General features: G+C 36.3%; 1 protein-coding gene across 6 annotated transcripts in view; it reads left to right on the forward strand.

Moving 5' to 3' along the window:
- Positions 1-25,393, forward strand: part of Fgf12 (fibroblast growth factor 12) — a 559,941-nt gene that overhangs the window by 353,449 nt on the left and 181,099 nt on the right. For all 6 annotated transcript variants that reach the window (XM_045149232.1, XM_012947899.2, XM_045149234.1 and 3 more), the window contains one exon: positions 14,151-14,254. In XM_045149232.1, the coding sequence (XP_045005167.1) occupies positions 14,151-14,254 (104 nt within the window). The remainder of the gene's footprint in view (positions 1-14,150; positions 14,255-25,393) is intronic.

Genomic DNA, 25,393 nt, shown 5'->3' on the forward strand with positions numbered 1-25,393 from the left:
CAAAAAAGTTTTAAAAGGACTAGGGTGACAAGTTGGTTTTGGTATTTAGATTTCTTAAGGATTCTTAGAAACTTATATTTTCTTATTACTCTCTAATCTTAGTGATAGTTCCTCCAAATAATAATTGTAGAAGGCTTGAATAAGAACCCAAGTCTGTCACCCATCACATAAATCAAAAAGGAACAACTGCTTCCACTTTCCTCTTGCTCTGATGTTCTGCTTTGCTGTGGATACTCAGGGAAGCAAAACATGAACCATTTGAAACTGTTCTTGGTTCTGCAAGGTGGTTGATACCTGCTGTAGTCAAGACTCATAAACTGTCTTCAATTTATATAAGTACAAATTGGACAGGATTAGAGAAATGGAAAATCTCATAAAGTTTGGATGTTCTTTCCTTCATTTTATGTATAGAAATATATGTATGCTCAGAAAAATAATTTATAGTTTCAGCTTCCTTAAATAAAAGTTATTTTTGTACTTTTCCTGAATGGTATGTTTGTCAACAGACAAGAAATCTTCAGTTTGCAAATTTCTGAGTTGTGTTGTCAAGTTGTATTTAAAACCCAAAGTTTAAAAAGCCAGACATGGTGGCTCATGCCTTTAATCCCAACACTTGGAAGCAGAGGTAAGAGGATCACTGTGAGTTTGAGGCCACTCTGAGACTCCATTGTGAATTCCAAGTCAGCCTGGGCTTGAGTAAGACCCTATCTTGAAAAACAAAATAAACAACAACAACAGAAACCCAAATCTCCTTACTCCCCACAGGAGATAGAGTTAATATTCTAGCATAGATGTCAGGCTGGAGATTATCCAACTGCATATGCTTTGGGCTCAGTTATTTAACTTCTACATGTCTTAATTCTCTCATGTTGAATGAGAATATTCCATACATTACAGGGATTTCATATAGATTAAATGGGCCGATTTATAAAAAAAAGTGTTTCAGTCTATACCTAGAACACACTAATTCTTAATAACTGTCATCTATTGCTGTTCTTGTCAGAAGAGCTCGAAATCTTAGTGTTTTTTTAAGAAGCCCATAAATAGCAGCCATTTAGGAGAATAGAAGTAGAATTCTTCATAATGGCTATTTTTGTTATATGAAACATTTTGTATGCTGTTATATGAAACAATTATGATAGGAAGTATTGAGGAATGTGTCAAGTCAGTGGACCACAACATGTGGAGCCTCTTCAGCTGAAGCATCATCTGGGACTTTTAGAAGTACATACCTTCCACCTCAACCCTAGACATGTGTGTGAATAAACATAACATAGAAGAATTACAAGTCATATGTGATACAGATTTTTGAGCTGTTACACATACTAATTCCATTTGCTTGAAATATCTTCACCAATCTTATATAGCTGGTAAGCCACCCTTATCACTTTAGAACCCCCTGCAGCACTTACTCTCTGTCTGTGTGGTACTGTCTATAGCTATTCCTCTGAACTGTTGCCCTCCCTCTACAAAATCCCATATATCTATCACTTGACTCTGCTCCACTTGATCCTTATGCTTTCATTTATAGCCAAATAAGTCATATTATACTGAAGTTGCTGAACTGACTTTATGTGTCTCCTTAGGTTATGACTTCCTTATTTGACCTTCTGTGTTGTACCACAATAGGCTTTTTCTAAGATTGCAAACTTCAGTGACCAAAGGGGTTTCATTTAGCTGGCACACTTTAAGGGCATAAATGAATGAATGTAAATAATGGACACATCTGTGTTTCCCCCTTTTCCTTCCACATACCTAGATCCTGAAAATACCTGTGGATTTCATGCAATGATGGTGACAAACCCTGAACACAATACAGGAATAGTATGCAGTTGACCATCTCCAATTGTAAGACATGACAGCTAGGACCACGAGTCAGATTGTGGTTTCCACTTCAGATTCTTTCTTTAACTACCAAGTGATCATTACAAGGCCACACTACACTTAGGTTCATTGACTTTCTACTCTGTAAAATGAGATATTTGCAAAACATGACCTGAAATTGAATCTGAAAATTGGCAAATTTATAAGATGACCATCTCTATGATGAACACACTCCCTTGCCTACTGAAAATTTGCCATTTTTTTCCTTTATAAGCACTAATAGACTTTGTATTTTACTCTCTCCCCTACTGAAATTATCTTTATCCCTATTAAATTTTCCCTATATATCTCACACGTTTCCCCCAGTCCATACTTGTGTATGTTATTTCTCTCTCTAATTAGGGCATCCTCTGAAAGCAAGATTGTTGACTATTTGTCTTAGAAAATTCCTCCCCACCTTTTCTGATTTTTCTAACTGAAAAGTGTACTTTCTCCTCTGAACAAATTATGTATCTCTAAATATAGTGATACAGTTACATCTGCATGTATTTATTGTGTTTACAACTTGGAACTGCTTAACTTCCTTCAGATTGTATGTCCTTTGAGTGCATTTACTATGCCTGTCTTCTCTCTCTGTTGGCTTATGGTAAGACTTTAGTAATGTATAAATACTGGCTCTATAGAGCTGGTATATTGATAGCTACAGAACTGTAATGAAACTGACAGATCAATGGGAAAATTTAATGTGAATGGAAGTAGTTGCTGGTTCAAGGAGTTTTATTTCACACTTGTGTTCCCAGTGTCTACAACAGTACTGGGGACATACTAGGCATTCAGTGTTTGTTGAATAAATGCCTGAAAGTTGATTAAAAGAACAACTTCATCAAGTATAAGTATGCTTTTGTGGAATAACACCAAGCTTGAAGGATTCATGCAAATTAGATACTGCTTGCATTTTGCTAGGAGAATGACAGATAATTTAACAGACTTCAAAGGAGAGATAAGGAAGTCATTTGCCAATAAAAAATAGGAAGAAAATTAAGTACGCTTAGAAAAGTAGATTTTAGCAGTCATACTAAAGGAAAACACTTAGCAATGTTACACATATCTTCAAAATGACAAGTGAATATATATTCATGGTGATGATTACAGAGGCACCATTACTTGGAATGTGTGTCAGTGGTAGATTTACCCATGAAAAAGGAAGACATTGCTCCAGCATGGGTGCATACATGGAGCTCCCTTCCCAAATTGCAGGCAGCTCCACCAAAGAATGCCCTTTCCCTCAACAATTGTTTAAGGATTATGTAACCTTGAGGAAGGGTCTTACAAATTTTGCAACTGCCATGAGGTCTCCATGTTTCGTTTCCTGAGCCTACGAAGCTTTCTTCTTTTCTCTAGGAGTAAAGTTTATGATGATTATTAATAATAATAATTAATGTTTTTTTTTAAACCACACACTACAACTTCACTGCTGCACTGGGGTTTCACACTGGAGAGATTGAAACTACCGTTTTCAGTCCTTGATGATGGTGATAATTTGGCAGGGAAATTAGCATTTCCAATGCAAAGAGAGATAGCCCACATGCTTACATATCCAAACCCTCTTGAAGAATTTAAAATGTTGCCTCTGGATCATCCATAAGTATAAGATCAGAATCTCTAAATATCAAATTTGTTTATCACCTTTAAAATAACCCTGATGAAGGACCTAGGGATGTGGCTCAGTTGGTATACTGCTTTCATGGCATGAATGAAGACCTAGGTTTGATTCCCAGCACCACATAAGTCAAGCATGGTGATGTAATTTTATAATTTCAGGACTCCAAAGTTGGAATCAGGAGGACCAGCAGTTCAGGATCATGCTTGGCTATATAGGGAGTTCAAGATCAGCCTAGGATACATTAGACCTTGTTGCAGAAATGAATGCAGTAAAATAACACAGGTGTAGCTTAGTATGGAAGCAGTGACTTATTCTACATTGCTTAATACTTCAGGGCGTACCATGATTATCTGGAAAGCAGCTATAGTTTGTACTACTGGACACTGACCCAAGTTTTCTGACTTAGAAGGTTGGAGGTGGGATTTAGAAGCCTGGAAAATTTACATCTCTAAAGGGTTCATCCTTTGAGAACCACTGTTGGGAAGTATATAGTTATCACAGGCAGAACTTATTAAAATGCTTATTTTGATACAATAAATCTTGGATGGCCCAGAGACTCTGCCTTTCTAGAAAACTTCAAGTGATGTAGCCTTTTAAAAATTATTTTTGGGTTTTCAGTCTTAAAGTTTTCATTGTAAATTTGTCTTATTAAAACTATATTTAATTATAAAGTAAAATACAAATCATCGCATGCTTTCCTGGAATGTTGTGTTATAGTTCATTGTAAAAGTAGGCTTTCAACCTAGAGATGGTAAGTTAGCAGAAGAAGAAACCCTTCCCATGTGTACTGGAGACATCACCAAATTTTCTCAGCATTCATTGTTGCCTGGTTTCAAATACTTTCTGGGGATACTACTTCAGGCAGCTACCATGGAATGGAGGGATTATTGCTGTGATTATCACATTCATGCTACATTTTCATTAACACCAACATGTTGAGGGCCAACTGCATTCTAGTTACTTGGTTGGAAAAATGAATTTGACATCACTTCTGCCTTCTGTCTGTGGTCAGAGGAATAGAGATTGAACTTTCTAAATCAGAACTAAATATAAGGTGTCACTGGTTCTCCAGTGCAATCAGAAGAATCCTATGATTGCAGAGGTCAGAGATCTCTCAGAGCCATGATGCTCAGTTTAAAATTGAATTTTGAAAACTAGGAGCAAGAGATACATTAGCTAAAATAAGCAAAATTGGATTTCAGATAAGGAGACACAAAATCATATAGTGGAGCAAGTACTTGCTGTGTTTAAGGAAAACGAGTTGGAAAAAGATTGTTGTAGAACCATGTTTCAGAGTACTTCAGATCACATTTATGGAAGTTTAAACTTCGTATTGTAGGAAATAGAGCCTCATGAAAGGTATCCAGCACTGAAATTGAGTGATGGCTAAATTTCCCAATTACAGTTTATAGTAGAGAAAAGGAGTACGAGAAAATTTAAGTCAGAGAATAATAAGAAAGAAAGCACCATCTTATTTATAAAATCCTTTTTCTTCCTCTATTTCTAAAAGTCTTACCACAATGTATTGATTTCTATGGATGCACAATATTTTTAGTATTAGGCAACAATGTATTCTTAGTAATTAATAGTAATGAAGTACACAGTTCTAGGTTCTAGTTGAATATGTCAAGTAAGTTTGCATGCATCATGTGTATGATTGTATCTAAGAACTAATGGTTTTGTATTTTTTAAGCTAAAATATTTCAGGTAGCCCCAAAATTCTATTTAAGGGTTCTAAATTTGCTTATTATAGATCTGTTTTTCTTACTACCTTCACAACTCTTTGGATTGTTACTATTTCATTTTCTCTTTTATTTAAGAATATAACATAGCCTTGAAGCCACCAAGGTTCATATCCTACTTGTTCCACTAGCTAACTTTATGATACTGTGGAAACCACATCTTCCCATATCAGTGTTCAGTAAAGATGGATACACAACCCAGAAATTCAATTTTTGAATATATTTCTGACTAACCACGATGACAAGGATTGTACTTCTCTTTTTCACCCTTCAATTACAAAATGCTTAGCATAATATTGGGGAGCGGTGCTGAATTAGTGAGTAAACTTAACAGGAAATAGTGTTGATATTGGTGATACAACATCTGATGGAATATTTTTGAAAGATTCCATTCTAAACATCTTAAAACATCCAGAAATTTCTTTGATGGTACCTTTGCTTTTGCCTACTGATTTTATAGACGGACACCTGTGCTGCTTTTGCATTCCCCGGCGGGGTAGGAGGTAGACAGTCTTCAGTGGAAGACAAATTGGCTGCAGAGGATGAGTGATGACAGGCATTTGCTTCCATTATTGATGGTGATGTGCTTCATTTTTCATCTGAAAAGAAAAAAAAAATCTTACATTGACTTGTTAATTATGCAAGATTTTTTTCAACCCCTGTGAAGTACTATAGAAACGTTGGTAGGGTATTCCCAGTGTCAAAAACCAAAAGCAGGGCCTTTCCTGAGGCTGAGGAACACATTAAGGAAAGAAATCACCATGTTGCTCATTTCCACCATGCTGAAAGTCTACACTGTGTCTTGTCAGGCAGTGCTTGCAAGAAAAATTTGAGTCTCTAAGCCGCAAACCACTAATTAGCTTTTTAAGTCAGCAAATTCCGTGGGGAAAGCAAATCAGTCGGTGAGATTACTTGGCTCGTTGTTCCTCATCATACTGAAAGCACTGAGCTGGGGTGGCCTAAAGGGGGCTGGTTTTTACAGCCTTGTGGATTGTTTCATTTATACCATGTATTTGCTTGTGCTTGCTGGATCAACATCTGCATAAGAAGAAATGCATTGCTTTTTTAAGAAAATCAAGGTGAAGTATGGGCTAATGATCACCCAGCCCCTCACTCCACCCAGTGAAGACTCCAGATTTGGAGATACAGTGATAAGAACAAGAAAACTCAAACAACATCGCCAATTGTCCTGTTTTGTATCTCACCTGGAGAGCTGCAGGACTGGTTTCTTGTTGTTTTATTATGTTTTTCAAGTTTCACAATAATTCCCTGATTCATCCAGAGCAGAAAAGAATAAAAAAAATCAGAAAAGGTTAGATAATTGCTATTCATCAAGGTCACAAAGTTATTATTTTTAAGAAAATGTGTGTGTGTGTGTGTGTGCGCGCGTGTGAGAGAGAGAGAGAGAGAGCATGCGTGCACGTGCATGTGCTTTATGAGTATGTGGATATCAAGAGGACAACTTTGATTTGTCTGTGACCTTCTTGGAAACAAGGTCACTTGCTGCTGCAAACAAACTGCCAGACTGCAAAGCTAGCTGGTCTGTAAGCTTTGATTCTCCTGGCTCTGCCTTCCATGCTAGTAGGCACCAGGGATGTTAGGATCACATATGCATATGTCACTTTGCATCCAACGTTATGTGTGTGCTAGAGAATTGAACCTGAGTTGTCAGACTTACCAAACAAGGACCTTTAACTGCTGAGACTCTTCCTCAGCTGGGGCCTCATTGCACAAAGCTGTATCTTTTGGAATAAAGTTCAGTCTTCCTCCCAGTCTTTCTTTTTGTGACTCGAAAATTAAAGAATGGAGTCAGTCATGATATTAAAAAAAAAATCTGTAAGAAATGCTGTTTTAAATAATAAAATCTGTACTGGAGGGATGGCTTAGCGGTTAAGGCATTGGCCTGCAAAGTCAAAATACCTATGTTTTATTCCCCAGGACCCATACTTGCTAGATGGACAAGGTGGTACTTGTGTTTAAAGTCCATTTGCAGTGGCTGGAGGCCCTGGTGTGCCCATTCTCTTTCTCTCTCCCTCTTTCTCTCTGTCAAATAAATAAATTAATTATACATATACATATATATATATGTATATATACACATATATATATATGAATAAAATCCATTCATGTAAAGTTCTACTGTACAAAGCACTCAGATTCTCCAAAACTTAAAAAATAAAACAAAACAAAAGCATGCAATTTTTTTTAATGAAAGAAAAATGAATAAGTAGTTTAATTTCACAATCTGAGTTCACCTTTATAAATACAAAAGCAGGTTTTGAAAAGATGGTTCAGCTGCTATAGTGCTTGATTTCAAAGCCTGCCCGCCTGGGTTTAATTCTCCTGTACCCATAGAAAGCCAGATGCACAAAGTGGTGTATGTGTCTGGGTCTGGAGTTTCTTTGAAATGGCAAGAGGCCCTAGCATGTTCTCTCTCTCTCTCCCTCTCTGTCTTTCTCCTCACAAATACATTTATAGAAATTTTTTTAAAATGTTAAAATGAATAAAAAACATAATCCTTGCAAATTTAGAGTTAGCGTAGGTAGCGTACTTTAAGAAAATGGCAAATTTTCTAAAAGATCACCAGTATTTCCATTTAATACTCTTGAAAACTATCTAATTTGCAGGGAAACTTGGAGAAATACATAAATATCTTTTTAAGTGTGACAACTGCTGTGTATAGAATACTGTGGAATCAGGGTGAGAGAATGAATAATCAATTTGACTGGAGAATGTTGCATTCTACCATAATTTATATAAATACCCTTGCATTAGAGGATTAAAGGGTTTAGACTATCTTTTAGTTTGATGAATATTTAACAATGTTATTTTCTTACTGAAAAGGAGAAGTTGTGGAATAGGCTTTAACAGGTGATACATATGAGAATTAAGATTAATTTCATGACTAAGGAAAATATAATTGAGTGACCTAGAAATGTTATATTTACAAATGGTCTATGTTCCTTTGGAATTATAGGAAAAAACAGCCCATGTCAGCTTGTTTGTAGGTCAAGATTTGTTATTATATGGTATTATTTGCAACTTCAACAACATGTTTTTATTGAGAAGGTTTAGAAATGTAGAACATGAGATTGAGTTTTAAAGGGGAACAAACATCAAGAGTGCACAGATGATAAACCAAAATATCTTCATTCTTTCTTAGTATTTTCCATTTGGACTTTTAATGGGTTATAAGGTGAATTGTTCTTATCATTGCTTACTCTGGAAAAATAAATTCAGGATTTTAAAATGCAAATGTTCTCTTTTTTACATGTTTATTTCCCTTGTAATTAATATTGGCTGGTGTTTAAAGTTTCTTTGTGTGTTTTTGCCTTTGTCATTGGTTGATTATTTTCTTATCACTGAATCATTTGATATGGATAATAAACAGGTAGAAATTATATTGAACAGAACATAGCATTTTACAAAATAATGTTTTACTTATACAACAGTTTAAACTAATGTCTAATATCATGGTTGCAGTAGATTCTCTAAACTCTATTTTCTCCTTCCTTTGAGTCTTGCATTATTTTACACAATCACTGGCACATATAGAGACACACAGACACATGCTCATGGTGTTTCTGCCATCTCAGACTGTGGAGATTTTCTCTTTTTTTGCTTGATTCCACATTGCAGTATATTCTATGTATAGTAAATATTATCTTCTAGTTTCCTGCATGTTCAATTACGGAAATATGACCTAGAAAGGCTATGAATAAAGTTAGAGAATGCTGAGGCATTGATTTATTCAGCAAATATTACATAGCACTTTTTCTAAGACCAAGATTCCATTCTGGGTAACATGAATAACAATAAAAATTTCCAGTTACTTTCACATGTTTGGAGAATACTGGAATTCCAAAAGACTCTCAAAAGTAAATGTTCTAAGGCCAAATCCCAATGGTTATCATAGACATATGCCTATGAAACAAACATTTCTGGAAACAATTCTGGAAAGCAAACTACTATGTCTGGTGGATTGTGGCAAGACATGGTAGGAGTATATAATGTACAACTTCAAGAATGAAGAGTTCTCCAAATATACAAGTGGGGGGCTGGAGAGATGGCATAGTGGTTAAGCGCTTGCTTGTGAAGCCTATGGACCCCGGTTCGAGGCTCGGTTCCCCAGGTCCCACGTTAGCCAGATGCACAAGGGGGCGCTCGTGTCTGGAGTTTGTTTGCAGTGGCTGGAAGCCCTGACGCGTCCATTCTCTCTCTCACTCTCTATCTGCCTCTTTCTCTCTCTGTCACTCTCAAATAATCAAATAAATAAATAAAAATCTTTTTAAACAGTTAAAAAAAAGATATTAAAAAAACACAAATATACAAGTGGGAAGGTTATCTTTCTAGGAAGAGATTAGAGGATAAAATAGCACACAGACCAGCTCAGTAAAAGGTCAAGGGGAAGCTAAGAAATTTCTAGTAGCTTTATTTTGCATATTAAAGTGGATGTAATGTGCAACAGGTGGTGTTAAAAATGTGAGCTAGTGGGCTGGAGAGATGGCTTAGCGGTTAAGCGCTTGCCTGTGAAGCCTAAGGATCCCGGTTCGAGGCTTGGTTCCCCAGGTCCCACGTTAGCCAGATGCACAAGGGGGCACACGCGTCTGGAGTTCGTTTGCAGAGGCTGGAAGCCCTGGCGCGCCCATTCTCTCCCTCTCCCTCTATCTGTCTTTCTCTCTGTGTCTGTCGCTCTCAAATAAATAAATAAAAAATTAAAAATTAAAATGTGAGCTAGTGGTGGCTTGTAAAGGGCATTGGGGACAAAGAGGAAATACTTGAGGACGTTAGTAGGGAAATGACATGAGTAGATACAAGGAATCTGAAGAGGAGTGTGGCTCCAGTAGCTCAGTGATCAAGGCTTCGGGTTTTCAGGATAAAGAGGGAGGGCAGATTCAGGAGGACTTCTGACAGGATGTGAAGAGCTTCTGTGATCCACAGTATACTTCACTGAAGACAAAGAGGAGATAAGGATCAGACTTTTGTCACCTTATTGGGTTTTAAGAAACAGAAAGGACCTTTCTTGAGAAATAGATTTTTAGTTCTTACCACTAATATGCCTAATTTAAAACTGTTTACTGATTTATTTGGGGGGTGGCTCAGTGTGTCTCCCATAGAATCTTATCTGAAAACTACTTTCATCTTGTGATTTATATCAACTTTCATAGGTTCTGGTCTTTCTCCCTGACTAGCATTAGCTTTTTCTTAAGCTCTTCACATAGGAAGAGCAATAGAGCTGCTTTCCTCTGCCACCTTAGCTACATGAGACAATGTGCTTAGCATTTATCCTGGGGAGTGAGTTCATGATGTAGTGCTGAACTTCCTTCTATTTCACAAGAATATCCTTTAACTTGGTGGTTTTGGTAGCTGCCATTATTTGCAGTGTGTAAGTACCTTGCATTTAATGTGTGTCTTCATATTAATTCTGCTTTTATTTCCAATCTGTCAGAATTTGGAATGGTTTCTTCCTATAAAATAATCTTTCCATCCTGAAAGCCAGAGCTAGTCACTGAGCACAGAACTACTGCTGCTCTCCACAAAGCTATCAGGGTCTCAGCTCCTGCTCAACTGCCCTCACTCCCTTGGGAGTACCCTTTGTTTCAAGTCTGAGATGTCTGGAGTGCCACATCCCCATCCTTCCAAACAGCAAAAGGCAGTGTTGACAGGAGGGTTCTTCAAACTGGTAAAGACCTGTCTGCCTAACGTCTCATTGGCCATATGAATTTATAAGAGCTAACCCCGGACATTATATGTGCTGAGGAATGAACTAAGTCATCATCAGGTAGTTTGTGAGAAGGCAAGAACAGGTATCTTAGGAATTGAAATATGTTATCTTATCCAGATATCAACATTAGAGAGCCAGAAAAACAAGTACAGTCTTTAGAGGTACTTTTTAATCTGAGTTACTCTGTACCTATTAGGCAATCATTCTATCAGATTGATTGTCAGTATCTCCTATCGAAAATAAAATAATACACAATGTAAGCGTTACCATCAAGTATCATTGAATGTAAATTAAAGTATTACCAAGGAAATACATTAATGTTTCTATCCTTCTCATCCTTATTGGGTAACAGGAAGCATTAGATACTGATGTCAGATGGGTTGGTTTTGAACATAATGCATTTGCTTTTTTCTATAGACTGCAGAGTAAGTTATCAGCCTCATCTTACAGATAGGAACACTGAAACTGGGAGGTTACCTGGATGGCTTAAAGCCATGTCTTCAGTTTTCATGGGCCACACTTCTCATTGCCCATTTGTAACATATAAATCTCTAACAGTGGAAAGATCCTTGTTTATGTAAATGTTTTCTCGCTCTTTTCTCCCAGAATGAATCCAGCCTCTGTTGCTCAGTGTCAACTCCAGTCCCATATTCTGTGTGAAGCATTTCCTGAATACTTCAGGTCACACAGATCTTCTTTTTTTTATCTGAACTTTTGAAACATACAAAATATATAGAGAGAATGCATATATTATATTTAATTATAGAAATAAATCACATGCTGTATCAGGTTATTTCATATGTCTTCACTTTCTTTCCCCAATTAGACTTTGTCTTGTATTTTGTAAGCCATTTTAGAAATATAAGCTCAACAGTAAGACTATGGGAAAAACTAAAACTAGTCCTGATTTCAATCTAGACAGTAATTATCCTTAAGCAATAATTATGAACTTCTTTGGCAAATGAAAGAGGTTTGATGAGGAAGAGACTTAACCAGTGTCAACTAGGAATTTGTCCTGCCACAGCAACGCTGCAGTAAAACAGTCTATCCTCTAAGTGATATCCTCTGAACATTTAGGTAAAATTCAAAATGTGGTGTGTATGTGTGTGTGTGTGGGGGGGGGTTCTGTGTGAGTATAGCATATTACCCGAAGATGGGCAAAACTAGGCAGCAACTGGATTAATTTATGTGTATCTTATATTAAAAATTGACAGGCTGTGAATTGATGGGGATTTCATCTATAGAGAATGTGGATAAGGACATGTTAGTCAAGGTGTTAAAGTGAACTGCAGCACTGTTCTTTTATGCATGCATTCATGAGATATTTAATTCCTATCTGTAATGCCATCTTCAGAGCTATGCTATGTGATTTCTTTCCTCCCATATGTAAATTTTTTAGGGTAATATTTTCTTCTTATGATGATGGTATAGCACAAAAAGTATCTGGGATAGTGATAGTTGTAAAGAGTTCATAGCAACATTCTTAGAAAATAAATAGAAAATAATCTTTGTCTTTTCTCTAGTATATATGTATTTTTTTTTCTCTAGTGAATGTCTTGCCTGCTGAGTATTTTGAGTTAGAGTCAACTCAAATATGTAAAGGCCACAAGCATAGTCCTAATTCATTTTAGTTTGATGAATTAAATATGTGGACTTAATATATAATATTTTTATATAGTACTTTTGCATTAGCTGAGAAATGTATCTTGTTTAGCTCAAACTATCCATAAGTCACATGTACATTTATTACTCTATCTTCATTTGCATGAGAAGCTTAAAATTCAAGAGAATTGCTTGAATTTTATAGGCAATGTCCAGAATGCCTATCTGTAAACAAAAAAATGGCTGTGTCTGCCCAGGATACTGGGGACCATGGGAAGTTAATGTTAAAAGATTCAGAATTTTGTTGTTGCTGTTGCTGCTTTGGTTGCAGGACATGTTGAAACATTTTTAAAGTGAATGTGATAATGGCTTCACAGCTTTGAATATATTAAATCTACTGAAGTTTTTACTTACAATTGGTGACTTTAAGTTTTTTATGCTGAATTACTATGTATCTCTTCAACATAATTATAAGTATCTACTTCTATTTTCACACATTACAATCATTACTGGGTTTACTATTTTTAAAACAGTATTTTCTTTAAATATATATAAAGAAAAATACACAAATATCAAGTCAACAGCTTATAAACTGTTTATGAATAATGTGTATTCTTTATCCTCATTTATTTTAATGGTCAAAGAACTTATATTGCTCATTAACATATCCCCAGTACCTAGAAAATTATCTGGCATACAGAAGGCAGCTTATTAATGCTTGTAAATAAGTAATAGAGAAAAGTTTTGTCCCAGTGTTGCTACCATTTAGCCCATGGATTTTATATTTGCCTTTTATATTCAGTCAATATTCAGGGTTTAGTGTCATAAGACAAGTCAGGAAAGAAACAATCCTGGCATTTGTTTTACAGATTGCGTTTTATCATTATTTGTGAATAAAAGTTGTTTTCTACTATTGAAAAACATTTTTATAAGTCATTTGCTAGAAAAAAAATCATATCTTGTTTTTGAGTATATGTTCATTTTAAGGAGCAGAGATCCTAGCCATTCAGATTCATGTGTGTCCTTTACCTGAAAGTCCTTCAGAACTAACCTTTTCATTCCACATGAGCTATGTAACATACTTGGACTTATGTGAGTGATTAGTGGTTTTGCAGAAACACAAGAAGAAAAACCTACACAGCTCCATATTCTGAGGCCTCTCTCTCTATATATATTTTGTTTGTTTTGTTTTGTTTGTTTGTTTCTTGAGGTAGGGTCTCACTCTAGCCCAGGCTGATCTGAAATTCACTATGGAGTCTCAGGGTGGCTTTGAACTCATGGCAATCCTCCTACTTCTGCCTCCCAAGTGCTGGGATTAAAGGCGTGCGCCACCATGCCTGGCTTTGATATATTTTTGTTATATATATATATATATATATGTATATATATATATATATATATATATGTTTGTAATAGATATAATCATGATATAATACTTAGAAATATATATATATAAATTTTAATGTATATTTAATATCACAATATATATTTAAGTACATATATTTACCATCAAAGGAAACATTGTATGAAACAAGGTAACTTATTCACAGAGTAATTAATTTTTTTTCACTCTGTGTTCTCTTTTGTCCTCTAGCCCTCTTCAATCTCATTCCTGTGGGACTGCGTGTAGTGGCCATCCAAGGGGTGAAAGCCAGCCTGTATGTGGCCATGAATGGGGAAGGCTATCTCTACAGCTCAGTAAGTAGCCGTGTGTGTGAATGTGTGTGTGTGCTAGCAGTAGGAGGTGATGAGGTAATCATTGTTTTAGGAGAAAAGTTCATCTTGTATTTTCAAATCTAATTTTAAGGATTTTATCATTGAAAACATTAAAGATCATGACCTATTGAATGAAATAGAGCCAGTAGCTATTCATGTGATATGAGTTCTTAGAATCAGCTTCCATAGAGCACCTTTGTGATGTAGCCCTTCTGTGTAATTCAGGAGTAAGACACCTTTCCTTTCAACTGCAATCCCATAAAAGGTGACATAGGGGTTGGTTTTATTTAGCTTATTGTTAAGAAGGAAGTTTCATAGACTATGTTTGCTGTTTTTTGGTTTTGAATAAGTCTATATATTCTAACGTCATATATTCAGATGAGCTGTTTAATTAAAAGTTGATGCAAATTTATGGAAGTGTTTAGGAGCAGGGATATTTAGATATTATTTCCATTTCAGCCCCTTTGGCCAAATTGTTTCCCCTCTATGTATTAATTTCTGGACCTTTAAAATGAGGCTTTTATTCACCATCTTGAACATCTCTTTCAAATCTAAATTTGCATATATTTTGGTGGTTATTTCACTCTCAAAATTAATAATATACTGAATTCTTTCTTTCTCTGTCTCTCTCTATTTTTTTTCTTCTTTCTAAGAATGACCTATGTGTGGTTATTTGAAAGTCATAGCTCAGATGCCTACTGTTTCTGTGAGCTAGTCAATTATGTAGGTAATTTAGGAAGTACACATCTGTCACTTTAGTTGTAAATTTAAGATTGAATAATAGTATCTTCCTATGACCAATTAAATGAATATCATACAATATACTTGCTTATTAGTAATAATCTACCATTCATGTTAAAATTAAAGTATTATAAATTGAATGTTCTCCATCAAAAAGCATGATAAATCTCTAAGGGTACAGATATGCCAATTACTTTGACATGATTATAATATGTTGTATATACTTATTGAAATGACACATGGTGCTCCATAAACTTGTACAGTGACAATTACTATAGGAGAAATAAAAACATATTATAAAAATATTAGTTTCAATTTTTACTTGTAAGCTTATCATATTTGAATATATATTTATATATATGTGTGTGTGTATGTATATGCTATATATGCACATACAGTTTTCAAGTTACTACTCTAAATAATACCTATAAATACTGGTGAATATATTTTCACATGATATGAGATCAGGTTATTCAGAGTGCTATGTCTATAGATTATAAATATATTTTTAATTTAGTTAACAAGCAGTAATTCTAGTGTGTCATGTAACAGTTTTTCATGTTAAATTTTCAAGAATTCATTTTTAATTCTTTTGTTCCAATATTTTAATTTATTTATTTGAGAGACAGAGAAAGAGGGAGAGGGAGAGAGCGAGAGCGAGAGAGAGAGAAAGAGAGAGCGAATGGGTGCATCAGGGCTTCCAGCCACTGCAAACAAATTCCAGGTGCATGCACCACCTTGTGCATCTGGCTTACATGGGTTCTGGGGAATTGAACCGAGGTCCTTTGGCTTTGTAAGCAAGTGCCTTAACCACTAAGCCATTTCTTCACCCCCTATTTCTTTTTTAATTATTACTGTTTTTGTGGTGTTGGGAATTGGGCTAGGGCCCAGGGCCTAGGGCCTAGGCATGTGGTCTGCTATTAACTTACATTACCAGCCTCTTATGAGTTGATTTTTAAATGTAATAATTAGCCGGGCATGGTGGCGCACGCCTTTAATCCCAGCACTCGGGAGGCAGAGGTAGGAGGAACACCGTGAGTTCGAGGCCACCCTGAGACTCCATAGTGAATTCCAGGTCAGCCTGGGCTAGGGTGAGACCCTACCTCGAAAAACCAAAAAATAAAAATAAATAAATGTAATAATTTAAACAAGAAAAAAGGGAAGGTAACAGGTTGGATAATCCTAGTAAGCTAAACTTTTAAAAGTTGAATGTAATAAAAACTCCACTTTGGAGCTGATTTTAAGATAATATTAAAGATTTTATATACAATCAAATAAACACCTAAATATAGATTAATAATATATTTAAGTAATTGCAATTCAGGTTGTAATACCACAGAAGCTATAGATTTTGGATCAGCGAATTAGAGTTTATTGCTAACATTTCAGTAAGAAGAAAAATGCCAAAAGTCTAACTGTGGTATTCAAACTTCAGTATTCAAAAGATTTGCGCCCCACCCCTTCTGTGTGAGTGTGCATGTGTGTGTGTAGAGTGGGCAAGACAAGCAGGGATATGATTTAATTCTCTGCAGCTTTTTCAGGGGTGCATGCTTTTTCTTCCTGTTTATAAGTGACACTAAGGCACAGGTAGCTGGTGCTGGCAAGGTGGAAAGGTTTAAAAGTAATTAGAAGTTTTGCTTGAAGTAGCTATTTTTCTCCCTATGTAACACAGCTTACATGTGTGTAAATCCAGTACTAATGGCCACTTGTTGAGTTACCTACTTTTGCTAACTGGATTTTCAGCTCTTCCTTCTTAAGCTTGCATCATATGCAGAATCAGGGGACTCCCTCTATAATTGTACTGTGAAGACACAGGGAATAATTGTTCTATAACTCCAAGTGGAGCATCTCCAGAGTGTTTCTCTGGCTTAGTCTGATGAAATGAATGCTGGTGTTTAAGTTTAAATAGGGGGTATAGGTCTTAACATTGTGCAATAGGGCTGAAGGGGTCAATTATCATTTTATAGCAGCCTCATCATACTCTCTATGCAACTCTTTTGTCACCTGTGCCACAGTGAGAGACCGAAACAGGGATCTTATGGTAAGTTAAATAAAGACCTGTTAACTTTGACTTTCCTAGAATGAATTTGTGATGTATCATGGCTTGAAATAGTTTGAATGGCAGTATCTTGTTTCCTATGACCTGTGCATCTGAACACACAGGTAAATGCCATTCCTGGATTTGTGGGTGGGGCTTTGAGAAGTAGGAAGTCGTGAAGAAATGCTAATTGAGAATCCAACAGGGGTTCTCAAGTTATGTCATCTGTCTAGTGTCATTTACCTGGCCTCTGGTCAGATTTAAGCTAGACATGCATTTCTTTGTTATTTCTGATTTTGATACCAAGATGCAGGAGAAGAGTGAAGATGGATTGTTAGGAATTGTAGACACAGTGCTTTAAAGATCCACTCTGAAAACTAGACACCTTGAATCCATATATTTGACACAGTTGTTGATATATCTGGATTTACCTTTTTTATTAGTTTTGTACTCAGTGTATACAGTCAAGTTAGATTTGATTTTTTTTAATTTATTAGTTTTCTGTTCAGCAAATATAGTTTGGTACCATTGTTTAGGCTCATCCATGACCTACCACCACCCAGTGGCCCCTCCTTGTTGATGTAAGTGGGTTGTGCATTGTGGAGTTAGCTCACAGTTCTTGGTACGATAAAAGTCTCTGCATATCATGACCCAACATGTGACTCTGACATTCTTTCTGCCCCCTCTTCCACAAAATTTCCCTGAGCCATGTTGGGTTCATTTTTGGTCTGCTTCAGTGATGAGGTGTTGGGGGCCTCTGAGGCTCTGGCTCTCTGGTTTGGTAGGAGTTGGTTTTTCTCTGTGTTGGTCTTCTTCCCCTTTGAGCTGGTATCTGGTAAGTTAGATTTGATTTTTAGCCATTGTAATTTGTGCCCATAAATGTCCATTTGCTTTCTCTCCCTTCCTTTTCAATTTCCGTTGCATGATTAGTTTTCATATTTTCCCTTCTTATGCTCGTTTGTAAACTTGAGCTGTTTTTTTCTGATCCTTTAGTGGTCACTTTTATTTTTAAAATACATATACATATATATACATTGATACTTTTTGTGTTTCTAACTTCCAAACAGTTCATTGACTCTAGGGTATTTCTTGACTATTACACAACACCATCTTTCACACAAATTTTGATTTCCTGCATTTTAAAATAATTAGTTATTTTATAAGTAAGCATTAAATTTCTACCAGTTTAGAAAGTAATTTATTAAAAAATATTTTTATGTATTTGAGAAAAAGAGAGTGGTAGGGAGGAAGAGAGAAGTGGGCATCCCAGGGCCTCTTGCCACTGCAAACAAACTCCAGATACATGTGCCACTTTGTGCATCAGCCTTTATGTGTGTACTGGGAAATTTAGTCTGGGCTGTCAGGGTTTGCAAGCAAATGCCTATAACTACTGGGTATCTTTTTAGCCCTTGAAAATAATTTCTATACGCATACTTTTTTTAAGGTGCATATCAAATTTGGTTCTACTGAGTATACTTTTTATTTTTTATATTTATATATTTTTATTGATAACATCCATGGTTGTAAAAAATATCCCATAATAATTCCCTCCCCGCTACTTTCCCCTTTGAATCTCCACTTTCCATCATATCCCCTCCACCTCTCAATCAGTCTCTCTTTTATTTTGATGTCATGATATTTTCCTCCTATTATGATGGTTGTGTGTAGGTAGTGTCAGGCACTGTGAGGTCATGGATATCCAGGCCATTTTGTGCCTAGAGGAGCATGTTGTAAGGTGTCCTACTCTGCTTTTGGCCCTTACATTTTTTTGCCACCTCTTCTGCAATGGACCCTGAGCTGTGGAAGGTGGGACCGAGATATTTCAGGGCTGAGCACTCCTGTCACTTCTCAGCACCATGGTGCCTTCTGAGTCATCCCAAGGTTACTGCTATCTGAAAAGAGAAGGTTCTCTAACCTAATGTGAGAGTAGCATTAATATATGGGTATGAACATTAAGAGAAGTGCTTACTGGGTAGTTTGGTGAGCATAGTATGTACATTTAGCCAGATACTAGCAGACTTTACACCTCTAGGGCTTATGACTATCCCTGTTGTATGTTTTCAGTATCAGGGATGTATTCTCTCCCATGGAGCAGGCCTCCAGTCAAATTAGTGGATGGTCAGTTTTCCCCATTACAGACATGCCACTATTCACCTGTTAGCTCATTTGGCCTGGCTGGCCATATATAAAGCTTGCAGTATCCACTGTTGAGTGACTTCACTGGTGATTTCTCTCCATTGAACTGCATGCAGCATGGCTTTTTCCAGCTTTCTGTCAGCTGGTCTACATGGAGGAGGTTTTCAGCTCAGGTCCAACATTATTTCTCAGTGACCTTGTAGCCCAAGTATATGGAGTCTTCAGCAATAGGGTCTTGCCATCTATTCCTGATGGGAAACCAAGGGCCTCGACAATGGCCTGTAATGTTTTGGGGGTATCAGTGACCTCCCTGGGCAACAACTCATTGGAAGGTATCCCATCTTTGGCACTGAAAATTTTCTAGTAACAATCTCTGTCTCCTGTGTGTTCCATTGTCCAAAATGTAGGTTTCCATATGACTTATTTATATCCTCTTATATCTTGATTAGCCCTCCCTCCAACTTTTCTTTACTCAATTTCTATCCCTGACCTCCCTTAGGCTTTTTCACCCCCATTAGTCTGTTCTTCTACTTACATATATACAATACCATCCTATTAAGTCCCCCTCCCTCCCTTTCTATTGCCTTTATATCTCCTTTCTAGCTTACTGGCTTCTGTTACTGAGTTTTGTTTTTACTCACACAGTGGTCCAATCATTTGTAGCTAGGATCCACATATGAAAGAGAACATGTGACGTTTGGCTTTTAAACTACACACCACTGTTTTATGTGTGAAACTCTATTGGTAGTGGGTTTGCTGGGCTTTGTGTGTGAAAGCCTGTGTATAACTTATTGCATCTAGATATCCATGCAGATGCCTTCCTTGTGCTTTTATGTTGAATTCCAGCTAGTGTAAGTCTTGCTAGAGCAGTATTCTGTCCCAGCATTCATGAAGTAATATCCCCCTGGTCTCTGGCATCTGTTGTCAGTTTAATATTGGAAGTATGCTGAATTTAGTGCTCTTTCTTTCTAAGCAATCTCTATGGAAACTTAAAGAGGCTTGAAACTTCTTGTTCTACAAACTCACTGTCATATATAGTTATGAATCTACCTTTTCCTGTTAGGAATTTGCAATGTGCTAACAATCTGAAGACTGATAATTCGCCAATTCTAGCAAAATTTAACTCATCCCATATGCATTTTGCTTCTCTACATGCTTCCAGTCTTTTGTGCTATTTTTATGATGTAAACTAAAAATTTTCAAATTCATCTAGTCCAGAATTTATGCTGCTTTGTGATTTCAGTCCCAGTGTTTTTCATTTCTCGATGATAAATTGTTTCTTTAACATCTTCCTGTTCTTGATTTATGCCTTCCCATTTGTATTATATGGCTTTTTTTTAACCCACAGTTATTAGCTTATCTCTTGGAGCTTTTCTGACACAATGTGTCAGCCTTTCCTACAAAGTTCTCAATTCACATTTTAATCATGGATTTTCTTGGCTGTCATTTTATAATTAGATTTAGATAAGACTTTAGAATTCATTCTTTATATATCTAGGATCTTGGCCTTTGGTCATGGTCTTCCCTCGGTCTGCTTTTCTCATCCTTCCTGTGAGGTCTGCTCTTAAAACCATGCTCGTTTTCTGGGTGCTTCTATGCAGACTGCAGTAGCTCTAGTTCGGGGTAAGATTTCTGTTTTCTTTTCTTTTTTTTTTTTTTTTTGTTTTTTGGATTTTCAAAGTAGGGTCTTGCTCTAGCCCAGGCTGACCTGGAATTCACTATGTAGTCTCAGGATAGCCTCGAACTCATGGTGATCCTCCTACTTCTACCTCCTGAGTGCTGGGATTCAAAGCATGTGACACCACGCCCAGCTTTAGGATAAGAGTTTGAGTCATTTTCAAGCTCCTGTCTTATGTAGGGATGGAGAGAGGGCAAGAGGTGGGTGAGAGTGAGGCTTGGTTTACGTGCACTCATTGTGAGGCTCTACCTAGGACTCCTGCAAGGTCGGAGCATCCTCTTTTCACCTAACTTTCCCAGAATTGAAGTTCAATGGATGACTGTGGTTCAACTCAGGATATTAGCAGCCTGGCTGGCTCTGGTCCTCATTTTGCTTCAACAGGATTTAGTGAATTATGGGCGATAGGGCTTTCTTTAGGACCTGAAGCTAGGCAGAAATACAGCTGCTCTTCTCTTGGTACTGTTTCTCTTTCATTGTCATGCCTTCCTTGCTTTGACCCTGGTAGCCTTACATTTATATTTTATTCATTTATACTTCCTGCTTGCAGAAAGGGTACATGGTACTGGGCAATCAATGACTCTCTCTCTCTCTGTGTCTCATAAAAAGCAAACAATACTTAAGATCTTAATTTACTATTATTTTTTGGTGTGTGCATATCTGTGTGTGTTTGCATGTGTGTGTTTATATATTTGTGCAGAAGTGTGCACCCTGTGTGCATGTTTGTGAAGGTCAGAGAAGGATGTTGGTTGTATTCCTTTATCATTCTTCTGCCTTAGTTCCATATTTCCAGGGTCTCTCACTGAACCCAGGCCTCTCAGTTTTTACATTCGGTTAGCTGACCAGTGAGCCTCTGTGATTCTCCTGTCTCGGCCCACCTCAGTGCCAGCCACACCTGGACTTTTATATGGGTTCAGATGATCCAACTTGGAACCTTATACTTGTGCTTCAGGTTTTCATACTCAGTGAGCCGTCTTCCAAGTTTCATCTTAAGCTGAGTGGATATTCTAGTAACCTTAATACTATGTAACACTATGTAATACTGTGTAACACATCTATGGACCTTTTTCACATTAAAAATGTATATGTATACCTATTGAAAGAAGAGTCCACCTTTCATCTGGTTTAGTCTATTTTTAGTTAATTTGTAACAAATATAAAGTAAGGGCCCCTTTTCATTCCTTTATATGTGGCCATGTATTTTTACAACACCATTTATTGAGAAATTATCCTGTCTGCATGCATGAACTTGATGCAAAGCTGATTCCACCATAAATGGGAGGATTTGCTTTGGGCTGCCTATTCTGTTCCATTCATCCTTATGTTTTCCCTTGTGTGACTACTATGCTATTTTACTACTGCAGCTTTGTAGTATGTCTTAAGTCCTATTGCTGTATTTACTTACTCATTTGTTTTCAAGTTTGTTTTGGCTACTTAATATGAATTTTAAGATTCTACAAAAGGTCCACTGAGAACTTGAATGGAATGTCTAGACTGCTTTTGGCCATATGGATATTTAACAGCATTAAGTGCATAGATTTGGGCTATCATCTCAGTTTTTGGAGCTTTCTATTGTTTCTTTTGGTAAAAGAAGGTTTTTAAATGTTTAAGTTTTTCAATTTTTTAAATTCAAACTTAATGTGCCTTTTTATAAGAATGTTCAAAATAATTTTAGTATCCTTAAATAACACTTTCTTTTTAAGTAGAGAAAATAATAGTACTTTATACCCTCCTTCAAACAAAAGAAGCAAATCAGGTGTTAGAAACCCCTGTTTCTGGAATGTCATTTAGAAATACACTTCTGTGCAATAATCTATTGAAACAGATTTTTTTTTCTGTTAAAATTGCCTTAGATGGAGAGAATCTTTAGTTTAAAAAATGCAGTTTAACAAGTTCTGACTTAAACTTCAACCTTTAAAAAGTTATAGAGTTTTAGTTTTATTTGGAAATGCTTATAAGACCATCTAAATTTTCTTAAATGGTCATGTTTATATAGGAGTTGAAGAGAGTGGGTCACACTGTCATCATACACAGAGAGGGCAGAGCCTGAAGTGTGTTGTATTATTATTCATATCTTTCACATATACTCTGAACAGAACCTTGCATACATCAATCAACTGTGAGCATCCTTTGTTATGCTAGTGTCAAGTTAGATTATTTTTAAATTGTGGTCAGTAAACAGGAGATAAAATGCTATCAATAATTACTGTATGATATTTGTAATAAAATATTCGAAGGATAAAAATTTTACAGTGAAATTATTGATACCATCATATTTGCTTTTTTGGTTTTGCACCTGTCATTCATATTCATTCTTGCAGCTCAGTTCTAGTGTAACCCAATATGTCCTCTCAGCCCATGACATGGAACCAGATTCTATTTCCAAGTTCTTTGATTTCAATTTTGTATGTGGTTAAGATTCATATCACACTAATCTTCATGGCTGGCCTGGGACTTACATTTTTCCCCAATAAAAGCAATAAGCATACTCTCTATTAAACAATTTTTTTCAATAAAGGCATATTAAATATTAATGACTTATATATTCTAAATATAAATGGAAAAATGCTGTGTAATAGTGGGAAATTTAACAATGATTACATTGGATAAAGCTTTACTGGTGACATTCTAGACCACTACACTAATGCCAGTTTGCTCTCAAAGTCAATCTCAGTGAACCTGAAATTTATTCATTATGTATATTTATTTATTTATTTATTAAATTCTCCCACAAGCCAGGCACTATACAACACAACAACCATATAGAGATAGGCAAAAGGGAAAGAACCTTATTTCTTTAAAGATTGCACTCATTGTCATAAATAGCCTTTTGAGTTTTTTTTATGGCTATTATAAAGCTAGATGTCACAATCTCCAAGACCACTCTTACTTCAGACACCAAATGTAAGTTTAAGGTAACCACAAAACCATTCTCTTTTTTGAAGATTTACTATCAAAATAAAGCTTACCAAGAGTTATTCTTTTGAATGTGTGAGTGTGTGTACATTTGTGGTATTTATGTGGTTACATATACATGTGTTCATATGTGTGCAGATATGACCCCATGTGCATGTGTGCAGTGGTTAGAAGAGGAAAATGGGCCTTCTTCTCTAGGCTTTTCTAACTTACTTGCTTGGGAGAAGGTCCCTCGCTAATTTTTTGCTAGAATGGCTGATCACTGAGTCATAGCAATCCGCCAGTGTTTGAGTTCCTTCAGTACTGGTACACTACCTTGCTTGACTTTTATCATGAGTGCAGGGAATCTGAAATCAATTCCTCATGATTGTGTTACAAGTGCTCCTACCCATGGATCTATCTCCCCAGCCTGAAACTTAGATAGGATGATCTTCTGGTACCAATCAGCAACATAGGTGGACTATTGTCAGCCAAGGAGTTCTCCTGAGCCTCTGTCTTAAGAAATCTCTCTGGGGCATGATTGGACTGCCTAAAGGGTTGATCTCAGTTTGGGTGAATGACCCACAGCCCCCACTCTCAAATGCAGTTGTTATTTCCTGTTTAGACCTGTCCCTCAGGCAAATGGATTACTTCCCAGTTGTTTGGGGCAAAGTTATATTCTCCTTGTGATGCAAGGCCTTCTAATTGACTTTGGCTTTGCTTCCTGCCAAATTCCTGCTCCTTCCCATCTCTTTTCTTACCTCAGCTTGGAAGAAGGAATTGGGAGGGAAAAAAAGGAAGTTTGCATGGAACCTCTGGCATGTCAGAATTTGAGAAATAAAAACATGAAGTTATGGTTTGGAAAACTTGGGAGTCTTGACGTTTGTATCTGGAAAAAAAATACATTTAAATTAAATTGAAACCAGGTGTGGTGGCATACACCTTTAATCCCAGCATTTGGGAGGTAGAGGTAGGAGGATTACCATGAGTTCTAAGGCCACCCTGAGACTATATAGTGAATTCCAGGTCAGCCTGGGCTAGAGTGAAACCTTACCTCAAAACCCAAAATAAATAAATAAATAAATTTGAATAATTTGCATTTTAATAAATAGTTTGAGATGCTTAGCATATCAATGACATTGAGCTGATTAATAATGATTAACATATTTGCAAAAGATCTCTATTTTTACTATAATTATTGTTTACTTAATAAATGTTGAATAATGATTTTCCAAATTTGAATTAGATAGTTTAGAGCTTAATGAAAGCTTTATTTTTAAATTAAGATATAAGTTCATATTATATGAATACTATTTTTTTTTCTTTTAACACTACTTTAACCCACAGCAGTTATATTGAATCCCATACTAGGGATAAATTCACTCTTTCAAGTGAGTCTATATTCTAATGCACTAAATAAGTTGTCATGAATGAAGTCATAGTAGCAGTGTTAATGGCATATTTGTACAAATAATAAACGTTGTTTACTTGTTACTTTGAAAGGAATATTGGGCATATATTTAAATTTCACAGCAATTTTGTGAGAAGGATGAGGGTGGAGAGGGATCAACTAAGGCTTAGAAAGGCAACTGGCTTAAATAGTGAGTAACTGGACAAAGACCTAATCCAGGTTTGA

The sequence above is a fragment of the Jaculus jaculus genome, chromosome 5, assembly GCF_020740685.1.
Source record: "Jaculus jaculus isolate mJacJac1 chromosome 5, mJacJac1.mat.Y.cur, whole genome shotgun sequence".
In the NCBI taxonomy this organism is placed as follows: Eukaryota; Metazoa; Chordata; class Mammalia; order Rodentia; family Dipodidae; genus Jaculus; species Jaculus jaculus.